The sequence below is a fragment of the Hypanus sabinus genome, chromosome 9, assembly GCF_030144855.1.
Source record: "Hypanus sabinus isolate sHypSab1 chromosome 9, sHypSab1.hap1, whole genome shotgun sequence".
In the NCBI taxonomy this organism is placed as follows: domain Eukaryota; kingdom Metazoa; phylum Chordata; class Chondrichthyes; order Myliobatiformes; family Dasyatidae; genus Hypanus; species Hypanus sabinus.
In genome coordinates this window covers 159,867,663-159,880,564 of record NC_082714.1, presented here as the reverse complement: position 1 = coordinate 159,880,564, position 12,902 = coordinate 159,867,663, and the positions used below count along the sequence as shown (strand labels likewise).

Here is a 12,902-nt window from a genome sequence, read left to right as displayed (position 1 = left end):
ATTCCTCATACGATAACCCTTTCATTCCCAGAATCATCTTTGTGAATCATCCAACACCAGTACATCTTATCTTAGATAAGGAGACCAAAATTGTTCACAGTACTCAAGGTGAGGCCTCACCAGTGCCTTATAAAGCCTCAGCATCACATTCCTGCTCTTGTATTCTAGACCTCTCGAAATGAATGCTAACATTGCATTTGCCTTCTTCACCACCGACTCAACCTGCACATTAACCTTCAGGGCGTTCAGCACAAGGACTCCCAAGTCCTTTTGCATCTCAGATTTTTGGATTTTCTCCATATTTGGAAAATAATCTGCATATTTATTTCTGTGAGCAAACTGCATAACCATGCATTTTCCAACATTTTCCTCAACACTATCTGCCCCTCCAATCTTCGTATCCTCTGCAAACTTGGCAACAAATTCCATCATCAAACATTGATGTACAGCATAAGAGAAAGCAGACCCACCCCCAGCCCCTGTGGAACACCGCTAGTCACTGGCAGCCACCCAGAAAAGGATCATTAGTTCCCATTTGCTGCCTCCTACCAATCACACAAGAAGTGAGGAAGACAAAAGAAATGAAATTATCGAACAGTTGGCCTAACCTCAGTGGTTGGGAAAATGTTGGAGTCTATTATTAAGGATGAGGTTTCAAGGTACTTGGAGACTAATGATAAAATAAGTCAAAGTCAGCATAGTTTCTATAAAGGGAAATCGTGCCTTACAGATCTGTCAGTTCTTCGAGGAAGCAACAAGCAGGCAGGAGAATATACCATACAGTGAAATATGTCATTTGCGTCAAATTAAATCTGCAAGGATTGTGCTGGGCATCCTGCAAGTGTGGCCATGCATGCTACAATTTACTAATACACACACACACACACACACACACACACACACACACAACCAGTTACAAACACGAGGAAATCTGCGGATGCTGGAAATTCAAACAACAACACACACACACAAAATGCTGGTGGAACACAGCAGACCAGGCAACATCTATAGGGAGAAGTACTGTTGACGTTTCAGGCCGAGACACTTCGTCAGGACACACAGTTACAAACATTGCTTTGTCATTCTGTTGTTGTTGCACTGAGTATCCACACATCACTGTCTGTCCTTATAATCGGTTGGCTTTCATTTCTTTAGTAATGGGTATGTGTATATGTTGTATATATACTGTATTTAAGGTAGATACTTCTGTTTATTTAGTAATATAATTGCAACTACATTGCACCATATTCTAATTCATGTGTATTCTTAAGTTAATTTTGTGGGTAATTAAATGTGGTTTCCCCTGGTGCCCAAAAAACCAGGGCATTTTGTTCTCAGCAGCAGAGAGAGATCAAACTGCCAGGACCTGACACTGGACAAAGTACAGAACTGTTATTGTGTTACTGGTAGATATCTTTTGTATATATTGGCAGTTTTCTTCTTGCTATTTTGGCCAAATTTTGTAAGTTTGATGTTTGAAGCACCATTGCACAAAAGTGCTATGCAACTCCAGCCATTTTTTCTTCCGCCATAACCCTCGCATCATAGCAAATTCCAATGCAGTTTGCAAGAAGTTTGTACATCGTTCCCGTAACTGCATGGGTGTCCTCCAGGTGCTCCGGTTTCCTCCCACGTTCCAAAGACTTACAGGTTAGTTGGATAATTGACCATGGTTAATTGTCCTGGGGTTAAATAGGTGTGTTACTGGGCAGTGCAACACGTTGAGCCGGAAGGGCCTGTTTCGTGCTGAATCTCTAAATCAACAGATATAATAAACCTGATTCTGATTCTGACTCTTGGTCTGGTGAATGTCATCTTGCTGCGTCTCCCACATTACGACTATGACTGCACGTCGGGACCCGAGGAAGCCCCAAAGGGCTTTACAGGTCATAAAGGTGTTGAGGAAATGTAACTTTCTCTACCTGTGTAACTTGCCTGCAGGACCTATTCACCTTAACCTTGAATAAAAGAAACAATGAGATCGTCATGAACTCCCTATACAAGTTGTAGTGATTTGCAATGGGTACCTGCACTGTGCTGGGTAAAGTTATCTCTTGCCAACTAGGAAGGTATGATCCCTCTGATTAAGATCCCTCTGATTGGACATTAAACAATACTGCCCAAACAAACCACCCCATTGCCTTGTTAATGCCCATTTGTCCTCTCCCTGGGAGAATGTGTAGACCCTAGAGTCATTGAATAGAGTCATAGAACACTACAGCAAAGAAGCAGTCCCTTTGGCCCATCTAAACCATGCCAAACCATTAGGACTCTATATAGGATCCTTTATCTACATCCAAACCCACAGATCTGGACTTAGAGCATGTTATCGTCAGCCTTACTGATGGGGGAAGGGTGGAGATACATCTCTACCAAAGGAGGTACAAAGTTCTCCCTCCCTCCACTAGCCCGCAGGTCACTCTTGGACTAGATGTAGCACCTACATAGCCCCCCTAATCAAGGTTACTTGAAGCCATGGGAGCAGGTGCTGGATGGTTGTATGAGCAGCTGGTGCATATCAGAAGTCCTGGTTATGTGACCGCTATCGTCAGGCAGACAATCTCTGAAGAGTATTGATAACTGCTGGGTCACCCATCTTGTAAAGACACTGCCCAGAAGAAGGCAATGGCAAACCACTTCAAGTCAAGTCAAGTCACTGTTATTGTCATTTCAACCATAACTGCTATGTACAGTACATAGTAAAAATGAGACAACGCTTTTCAGGACCATGGTTTACATGACACAGTACAAAAACTAGACTGAACTACATAAAAAACAACACAGAGGGAAAAAAACAACTACACTAGACTACAGACCTACCCAGGACTGCATAAAGTGCACAAAACAGTGCAGGCATTACAATAAATAATCAAGAACAATTATATTCAAGAACCATGATCATCCTCGTCATACAACACGGCACATAATGATGATGTCATACGATGCGGCACATAACGATGATGAGGGGACAGAACCTCTCTCATCAGGCAGACGATACGAAACCCTGAAAGCTCATACCATCAAGCTCAAGCACAGATTCTGCCCAGCTGTTATAAAACTACCTCTTGTGTGTAAGATGGACTCTTGCCCTCACAATCAAAGTCTAAGTAAGTGTATTATCAAAGCACAATATGGTCCTTGTACCTTGTTGTCCGCCTGCACTGCACTTTCTCTGTCAATGTGACACCGTTGTCTATACTCTGTTACTGGTTTTCCCTTGTACTAGAGATGAGAGGTTAGCTTTATTTGCCACACTTAAAACATACAGTGAAACATGTCGTTCATGTCAACAACCATCACAGTCCAAGAATGTGCTGGGGGCAGTCCGCAAGGGTCACCATGCCTTGGGCACGAAAATCAGAATCAGATTTGTTATCACCGGCATGTGTCATGAAATTTGTTAACTTAGCAGCAGCAGTTCAATGCAATGCATGATATAGAAGAAAAAAAAATGATAATACTAAGTAAATAAGTAGATTAATTACAGTATATGTGTATTGAATAGATAAAAAATCATGCAAGAAACAGAAATAATATATATTAAAAAAGTGAGGTAATATCCAAAGCTTCAATGACCACTTAGGAATCAGATGGCAGAGAGGAAGAAGCTGTTCCTGAATCACTGAGTGTGTGCCTTCAGGCTTCTGTGTCTCCTCCCTGATGGTAACAGTGAGAAAAGAGCATGCCCTGGGTGCTGGAGGTCCTTAATAATGGACGTTGCTTTTCTGGGACACTTCTCCTTGAACATATCCTGGGTACTTCGTAGGCTAGTACCCAAGATGGAACTGACTAAATTTACAACTCTCTGTAGTTTCTTTCAGTCCTGTGCAGTAGCCCCTTCCCCTCCCCATATCAGACTGTGATGCAGCCTGTCAGAATGCTCTCCACAGTGCACCTACAGAAGGTTTTCAGTGTATTTGTCGACTAACCAAAGCTCTTCAAACTCTTAATGAAGTATAGTCGCTGTCTTCCCTTCTTTATAACTGCATTGATATGTTGGGACCAGGTTAGATCCTCAGAGATCATGACACCCAGGAACTTGAAGCTGCTCACTCTCTCCACTTCTGATCCCTCTATGAGGATTGATATGTGTTCTTTCATCTTACCCTTCCTGAAATCCACAATCAGCTCTTTTGTCTTACTGATGTGGAGTGCAAGATTGTTGTTGTGACACCACTCCACTAGTTGGCATATCTTGCTCCAATACGCCCTTTTGCCTCCATCTGAGATTCTACTAACAATGGCTATATCATCAACAAATTTATAGATGGTATTTGAGCTATGCCTACCCACACAGACATGGGTATAAAGAGTAGAGCAGTGGGCTAAGCACACACCCCTGAGGTGCACAAGTTGATCGACAATGAGGAGGAGATGTTATCACCAATCCGCAGAGATTATGGTCTTCTGATTAGGAAGTCAAGGATCCAATTGCAGAGGGAGATACAGAGGCCCAGGTTCTGCAACTTCTCAATCAGGATTGTGGGAATGATGGTGTTAAATGCTGAGCGATAGTCGATGAACAGCATCATCACATAGGTATTTGTGCTGTCCAGGTGGTCTAAAGCCATTCTAAACGGCACGTCCATAACTTACTAACCCTAACCCCTACACCTTTTGGAACATGGGAGGAAAGAGGGGCACCTGGAGGAAACCCAAGCAGTCACAAAGAGAAAGTACAGGCTCCTTACAGACAGCAGGGTGAAGTTGACCCTGATCTTCTGATTGCTGGCACTGTTACGTGTTACCTAGCCACTACACTTCTGTGCCGTACGAACCTCACTGCACTGGTGTGGTGAAATGGATGGCATGCAAAGGGACGATTTGTACATGAGACAAAAGAGAATTACTAAACAAGAAACATAAAGGAAATGTTTCCAAAGGAGATTAAAGGAACTGTAGAATTGAGATCTCATTTTGTGACCTTTTTACCTCTTTTCATTCCCATACGATTTCTGAGCGACCTTGGCGTGCAGAATGAGCACGGTCTGGTCGGGCTGCTGCCGTAGATACTGGCGTATAACATCACGGGCCACACTGGGACGATCTGTGCCAGACCTAAGGAGAAATATAACCAAAAGACCATAAAGCACAAGAGCAGAATTAGACCATCCAGCCCAATGAGTCTGCTCCACCCTTCCATCATGGATGATTCATTATCCCTCTCAACCCCATCCTCCTTGTAACCTTTGACAGCCTTATTAATCAAGAACTTATCAATCTCTGCTTTAAACATACTCAGTGATTTTTAATTTAGATTTAGAGGCACACACAGTTACAGGCTCAATGACTCGCACTGCATAATTACACCCATGTGACTATTTAACCTACTAACCCAGAAGTCTTTGGAGTGTAAGGGAAAACCAGAGGAAACCCACGAAGTCAACAACCATCTGTGGCAATGAATTCACCACCTTCTGGCTAAAGAAATTTCTCCATCTCTGTTGTAAAGGGATGTCCTTTTATTCTCAGTCTGTGCCCTCTGGCCCGAGACTCTCCCACTGCTGGAGACATCTCTCCATGTCCACTCGGTCCAGGCCTTTCAATAACAAGAATGTGATGGATGCCGTTGGATGCCACAGACCCCAATCTCAGCCGTTTTGCAAAGAGTTGCGGACACAGCTCAGCACATCACAAGCACCAGCCTCCCCTTCATCGACCCTGTCTACCTCAGTAAAGCAGCCAGCATACTCAAAGGCACCTCCCACACTGGACAAAACTTAAGAAGGTTAACACAATCCAGGACACAATAACCAATTCACCTGGCCTCCCAGGCACCAACTTCAGAACTCTTAAACAGATTAGATTCATTAAAGATGGACTTTAATTGTCATGTGTAGATTGAACCATGCAGTGAATGTGTCATTTTGTATCCAAGCATGTGTTGGGGTCAGCCCACAAGTGCTGCCATGCTTCCAGTGCCAATGTAGCACACCCACAACGTCGTCCATTTGCTCCCTCATTAAACTGTGGCTGCAAAATGAACCATCCACAAAATTCACTGAAGCATCTTACCAAGGATTCATCAACAGTACCTCTGAACTCACACATCATGAAGTCCCTAGAGAGGCTGGTCCTGGTTCCCTTCCATCCTGTGGACAGATTGGCCCTTGATCCCCTGCAGTTTGCTTACCAGAAGCATATTGGAGTTGACGATTCTGCTGAGCAGAGCCTACTCCCATTTGCATAAGCAGGGCAGCACCATGAGGATCATGTTTTTGATTTCTCAGCTGCCTTCAACACCGAGCAGCCCTCATTGCTGGGGAAAGCTCCATTCAATGCAGGTTGGCACTTCCATTGTATCCTGGATAATGGACTGTCTGACTGGCAGAGCACAGTTTGTGTGACTTCAGAGCTGTTTGTCAGACGTGGCTATAAGTGGCACTGGGGCCCCACAGGGGGCCGTACTGACTCCCTTTCTGTTTACCCTGTATACCTTGAACTTTAGATACAACACTGAATCATTCTCTGATGACTCAGCAATAGTTGTGTCTATAAAGGGAGGATGGGAGGATGAACGCAGGGCCCTGGTGGAGGACTTTGTCAAATGGTGCAAGCTGAATCATCTGCAGCTCAACATCAGTAAGAGAAAGGAGATGGTGATGGACTTCAGGAAGACTAAGCCCGCACTGCTCCCTGTTACTATTGATGGTGAGGATGTGGCTGTGATGAGGACCTACAGGTACCTGGTGACAGACTTGAGTGGTGCAGCACCACAAGGACCATTAGATATAGGAGCAGAAGTAGGCCATTCAGCCCATTGAGTCTGTTCCACCATTCCATCATGGGCAGATCTAATTCATCCAGTCATCCCCACTCCCCTGCCTTCACCCCATACCCTTGGATGCCCTGGTTAATCAAGAACCTATCCATCTCTGCCTTAAATACACCCAATGACTTGGCCTCCACAGCAACTCATGGCAAAAATATTCCACAGATTTACCACCCTCTGACTAAAGTAATTTCTCTGCATCTCTGTTCTGAATGGACGTCCTTCAATCCTGAAGTCCTTGACTCCCCTACCATGGGAAATAACTTTGCCATATCTAATCTGTTCAGGCCTTTTAACATTCGAAAGGTTTCCATGAGATCCTCCTCATTCTCCTGAACTCCAGGGAAAACAGCCCAAGAGCTGCCAGACGTTCCTCATACAGTAACCCCTTCATTCCTGGAATCATTCCCCTGCATCTTCTCCAATGTCGGTATATCCTTTCTAAAATAAGGAGCCCAAAACTGCACACAATACTCCAAGTGTGGTCCCACAAATACCTCAACATCACATTCCTGCTCTTATATTCTATACCTCTAGAAATGAATGCCAACATTGCATTCACCTTCTTCACCACTAATTCAACCTGGAGGTTAACCTTTAGGATATCCTGCACAAGAACTCTCAAGTCCCTTTGCATCTCTGCATTTTGAATTCTCTCCCCATCTAAATAATAGTCTGCCCATTTATTTCTTCCACCAAAGTGCATGACCATACACTTTCCAACATTGTATTTCATTTGCCACTTCTTTGCCCATCCCCCTAAACTATCTGAGTCTCTCTGCAGGCTCTCTGTTTCCTCAACACTACCCGCTCCTCCACCTATCCTTGTATCGTCAGCAAATTTAGTTACAAATCTATTAATCCCATAGTCCAAATCATTGACATACATTGTAAAAAGCAGTGGTCCCAACACCGACCCCAGCAGCCAGCCAGAAAAGGATCCCTTAATTCCCACTCTCTGTTTTCTGCTGACCAGCCAACGCTCCAGCCATGCTAGTAACTTCCCTGTAATTCCATGGGCTCTTATCTTGCTAAGCAGCCTCATGTGCTGTTCTTACACTCACTAGCACGTGGCACAGGCTAGTGAGATTACTACCCTCTTGTAGATAGAGTCGCCTCTACTTCCTGAGGAGACTGAGGTCCTTTGGAGTATGCAGGCCTCTCCTCCACATGTTCTATCAGTTTGTACAATCTTCTATGCGGAAGTGTGCTGGGAAAATGGCATCAACACAAGTGATACCAACAGGTCCAATAAACTGATTAGAAAGGCTGGCTCTGTTATAAGAGTCAAACTGGACACACTGGAGGCTGTGGTAGAACAAAGGACCCTATGGAAAATCCTGACAACTCTGGACAATGATTCTCATCCCCAGCATGTCACCTCGGATGAACAGCAGAACACTTTTAGTAATAGACCAAGACAACTGCGCTGCTCTACAGAGACACTATATGAGGTCATTCTTTCCCTTGGCCATCAGGCTCTATAAAGAGACAACCTATAGCTGGGGAAATGATCGTGTAATCTTTGACTTGTCATTTTTGGACATCTTATTTTTAAGGTAATTTATTTTATTCTTTCTTATTTCTCTTCTAAGATTTGTGTATCTGTGCACTTATAATGCTACTGTGACACTGTAATTTCCTTTGGGATCAATAAGGTATCTATCTATCTATCAAACCCCCAACTTGACCAGCTAAAGAGCTAAGGGATGAAAGTACATGGGAACACAAGCTCCATATCAAAGATCCTCACCACCCAGGCCATGCTCTTTTCTCACTGCTGCCATCAGGAAGAAGGTGACTCACATCACCAGGTTCGAGAACAGTTACTACCCCTCAACCATCAGGCTCTTGACCAAAAGGAGATAACTACACTCATTCAATTTCTGGTGTTCCCACAACCAGTATGGTCTCACTTTCAGAACTCTTTATCTTGTTATTTCATGCTCTCATTATTTATTGCTATTTATTTACATTTGCATAGTTTGTTGTTCATTGATCCTGTTTACAGTGACCGTTCTATAGATTTGCTGAGTATTCCCACCAGAAAAAGAGTCTCAGATTTGACCACAGCATCTGCAGTCTACTTTGTGTTTACTGTATGTTGTGACATGTATGCACTCTGATCTTCAATTTTACTTTGAACTTTGATCTGCCAGCTGTCAGAGCATCTCTCTCTCTCCTGGCTTGAAAATGCATCACTATTCTTTAACGTTGCCAATATAGGTATGGTACGGAGCATTCTGATTGGCTGCATCACCACCTAGTGTAGAGGCTCCAGTGGTTAGGATCAAAAGAGACTCAGCCAGCTCCATCACAGTCACAACCCTCCCCACCATCACAGACATTTTCATGAGGTGGTGCCCCAGGAAGGCAGCATCCATCACTGAAGATTTTCACCATCAAGGACATGTCCTCTTCTCATGACTACCAACGGGGGAGGAAGGACAGGAACCAGTGGCAGCTTCTTCCCCTCCACCATCAGATCTCTGAACGGTCCAGTGCCCATGAACACTACCTCATTATTCCTTTTAGTTTGCACTGTTCCTCTCCCTCTCCCTCTCCTCGGAGGAATAGCAACAGAATTCAAAGCCCCAGACAGGAAGGCTTTAGGAACAGCAAAGGCAATATATATATTGTTCCTCAAGTGATATTTATGCCATAATTGTCTTTTATTTTACATATTATTGTAATATATACAATACTGTGCAAAAGTCCTAGGCACATGTATATCACAAACAAGAGAAAATCTGCAGATGCTGGAAATACGACCAACACACACAAAATGCTGGAGGAACTCAACAGGCCAGGCAGCATCTGTAGAAATGAGTAAACAGTCGATGTTTCGGTCTGAGACCCTTCATCAGAGCTGGAAATAAAAGATGAAAAATCAGAGTAAGAAGGTGGGGGAGAGGAGGAAGGAATACAAAGGTAATAGCTGATAGGTGAAACCGGGAGAGGGGGAGGGGTGAAGTAAAGTGATGGGAAGTTGATTGGTGAGAGAGATAAAGGGCTGAAGAAGGGGGAATCTGATAGGAGAGGACAGAAGGCCATGGAAGAAAGAGAAAGGGGAGGAGCACCAGAGGGAGGTGATGGGCAGGTAAGGAGACAAGGTGTGAGAGGGAGATGGGAATGGGGAATGGTGAAAGGCAGAGGCATTAATGGAAGTTCGAGAAGTTGATGTTCATGCCATCAGGTTGGAGGCTACCCAGACAGAATAGAAGGTGTTGCTCCTCCAACCTGAGAGTGGCCTCATCAAAGCAGTAGAGGAGGCCATGATTAGACATATTGGAATGGGAATGGGAAGTAGAATCAAAATGGGTGGCCACTGGGAGAGCCCACTTTTTCCAGCTTTTTCTAGGTGTTCAGCGAAGCTGTCTCCCAATCTACATCAGGTCTCACCAGTATACAGGAGGCCACACCAGGAGAACTGGATATAGTAGATGACCCCAACAGACTCAGGTGAAGTGTCGCCTCACCTGGAAGGACTGTTTGGTGCCCTGAATTGTAGTAAGGGAGGAGGTGTAGGGGCAGGTGTAGCACTTGTTCCACTTGCAAGGAAAAGTGTCAGGAGGGAGATCAGTGGGGAGGGATGAATGGACAAGGGAGTCGTGTAGGGATTGATCCCGAAAGAAAGCAGAAAGAGGTGGGGAGGGAAAATTGTGCTTGTTGGCGGGATCCTGTTGGAGATGGCAGAAGTTACAGAGAATTATGTGCTGGACGCAGAGGTTGGTGGTTGGGGTGGTAGGTGAGGACAAGAGGAACCCTGTCCCTGGTGGGGTGGCGGAAGGATGGGGTGAGGGCAGATGTGTGCAAAATGGAAGAGATGCAGGTGAGGGCAGCATTGATGAGGGAGGAAGGGAAGCCCCTTTCCTTGAAGAAGCAGGGCATCTCCTTAGTTCTGGAATGAAAAACCTCATCCTGAGATCAGATGTGACGGAGACGGAGGATTTGAGAGAAGAGATTGTCACTTTTACAAGCTACAGGGTAGGAGGAGGTATAGTCCAGGTATCTGTGAAAATAAGTTGGGGTGCCTAAGGCTTTGGCACAGTACTGTAGTAATTTTATATATTGCACCAAAAAAAAACAAATTTCATGACATATGTGAGTGATGATGAACCTCACTCTGATATGGGTCTCTAATGCGGACTGGGAGTGGGAAGGGGGCAGGGAGAGGGAAATCATGATTGGGAAAAGCGGAAGGGAGTGGGAAGCACCAGAGAGACATTCTGTAACGATCAGTAAGGAATCAAATGTCCTTGCCTGGTGTCCGAGGGCTGGGTGTGTCTGCACCTGCACCACCCCTCACTCACCCGGCACTCCTTCTCTGCCACCTGTCCCACACCCCTCCCTCCCACTGCGCTCCACCCTCGCCATCCCGACATCTCGCCAGATTGATAAACTCTCTCTCCGCTCCACGTTGACAAATAGGTACTGTGAAAATAGTCTTAGGTACCCTAGCTTACATATATGCCTAATAGTTATCTAACACCGGTACTTACGCACAGTGTTATGGAATATGTACCGCTTTAGGAGCAGCGAGGGCAAGATATTGAAAAAATTATATATATATATAAAATAGTTTCAGTATCTTGCCCTCGCTGTTTCTAAAGTCTTCCTGTCAGACGGTTTCAACTCTTGCTAACTTTCCTCTGTGCAGAGCGACAGACAGACAGAGACAGAGAAACCCTATACAGTGTCTAACTTTTCTCGGGTGGGTTTTTTTTTCCAATCGTACATTCATCCCAAGTCCCTCTGATTCCCGACCCCTTGAGAATTCCAGAGGGAGGGGTTTATTTATCCTGGGCTCGGGCAATGTATTAAAAACCTGCTCCACGTTCCTACTTTTCCACTCAGTGACAAGGACCCCATCCAGAAGGTTTATTTGAGTTGCTCGCCGGCGGGGGAAAGACGGGATTTTTGCTTCATCGGTACTCCCGAGCCTTTTCAATTCCACTGGATTTCGGCAGAGTAGCGGGTCCGTTAACCGAGGAAGGCTGTTAGCAGGTAACCGTGTCAGCTTCTCCCTCCGGCCCCGGTCTTACTCGTGTTGTTAACCTACCTACCTGTTTAGCGAAGTTGTCCGGGCGAAGCCGCGGCCGTTCTCCGCCTGCCCGTGCGGGTCCACTGCAACCCGCCGCGCCCCGGGACCCTCCTGAAGGACCAGGTGAGTCTCAGCTCCGCTCAGAGAGCAGCACAGCCCGGGGAGACCCTCAGCTTCTGCGCCGCGTTCATCCGCACACTCACCTGCTTCGAGAAACAGAGAGAGAGAGAGAGAGAGAGAGAGACGGTGGGCAGAGAGCTTCTGATTAACACATAAAGCAAGATTGCTTGGGAGGGCGAGTCACTCGGAGGTCTCCCAAAGCGAATACCTTCCCGGGTTTGTCCGCTGCGCGGGGAGACGGGTCAGCCCAGTGCGCACAGGAAGATCCCACCTCCGGACAAATCTGTCAAATTAGGTGTAAAGATACGGCTCAAGGCAGTTGGGACATTGAGGACGTGGGAGTAGTCAAGAATCAGCTTGCAGCACCTTGGGCCCCTAGCGGAAGGTTAGAGTTCACGTTGGTGTGTGTGTGTAAATGGGAGCGGGAGTAAGAGCAGGTGGGTGCAGGGAAGCAGAAATAGACATAACTCTGGGCAGAGTCTCGACAAGACGGGCGACCTCAGCCGTCAGAGGGTATCTGCCTGGCGTCAGTGGTCACATAATCAGGACTGGTGATAGGTCCATCCACCAGCTGCCCCCATGGCTTCACGTGACCCAGATTGGGGGGGGGGGGCTACAAGTGCTACATCTTGCCCAAGAGTGACTTTCAGGCTAGCAGAGGGAAAGAACGCCTTTTACACCCCCCTTTGGTAGAGACCTATCTTCACCACAACACCCTAAACAGAAAAGAACAGTACAGCACAGGAACCCACCATTTGTACCAACCACCAAGTCAAATTAAGCTACTCCCATCTGTCCACACGTGATCCCTCCCTTCATTGTCAGTATGTTCATTCATCTGTCTAAATATCTCTTAAACATTCCTAATCTGTCTGTTTCCACCAACAACTCTGGCAGCAAGTTCCAGGCACCCACCACTCTGTGTGTAAAAATAATAGTTATCTCACATCTAGGTTTAAGTTGTCT

The 12,902-nt window shown here is 45.6% G+C and overlaps 2 protein-coding genes across 6 annotated transcripts in view; one reads left to right on the top strand and one right to left on the bottom strand.

Annotated features, from left to right (window-relative positions):
- The window catches only part of rbpjl (recombination signal binding protein for immunoglobulin kappa J region-like), a 98,564-nt gene that overhangs the window by 38,646 nt on the left and 47,016 nt on the right, over positions 1 to 12,902 (bottom strand). For 3 of the 5 annotated variants that reach the window (XM_059980978.1, XM_059980974.1, XM_059980976.1), the window contains exons 2-3: positions 11,839 to 12,022; positions 4,933 to 5,058 (exon numbers count right to left, since the gene is read on the bottom strand). In XM_059980978.1, the coding sequence (XP_059836961.1) occupies positions 4,933 to 5,058; positions 11,839 to 12,022 (310 nt within the window). The remainder of the gene's footprint in view (positions 1 to 4,932; positions 5,059 to 11,838; positions 12,023 to 12,902) is intronic. The other 2 variants (XM_059980979.1, XM_059980975.1) reach the window with 1 other exon arrangement.
- matn4 (matrilin 4) overlaps positions 11,613 to 12,902 on the top strand; it is a 92,146-nt gene continuing 90,856 nt past the window's right edge. Inside the window, exon 1 of the mRNA XM_059980971.1 lies at positions 11,613 to 11,779. The gene's annotated coding sequence lies outside the window, so the exon portion shown is untranslated. The remainder of the gene's footprint in view (positions 11,780 to 12,902) is intronic.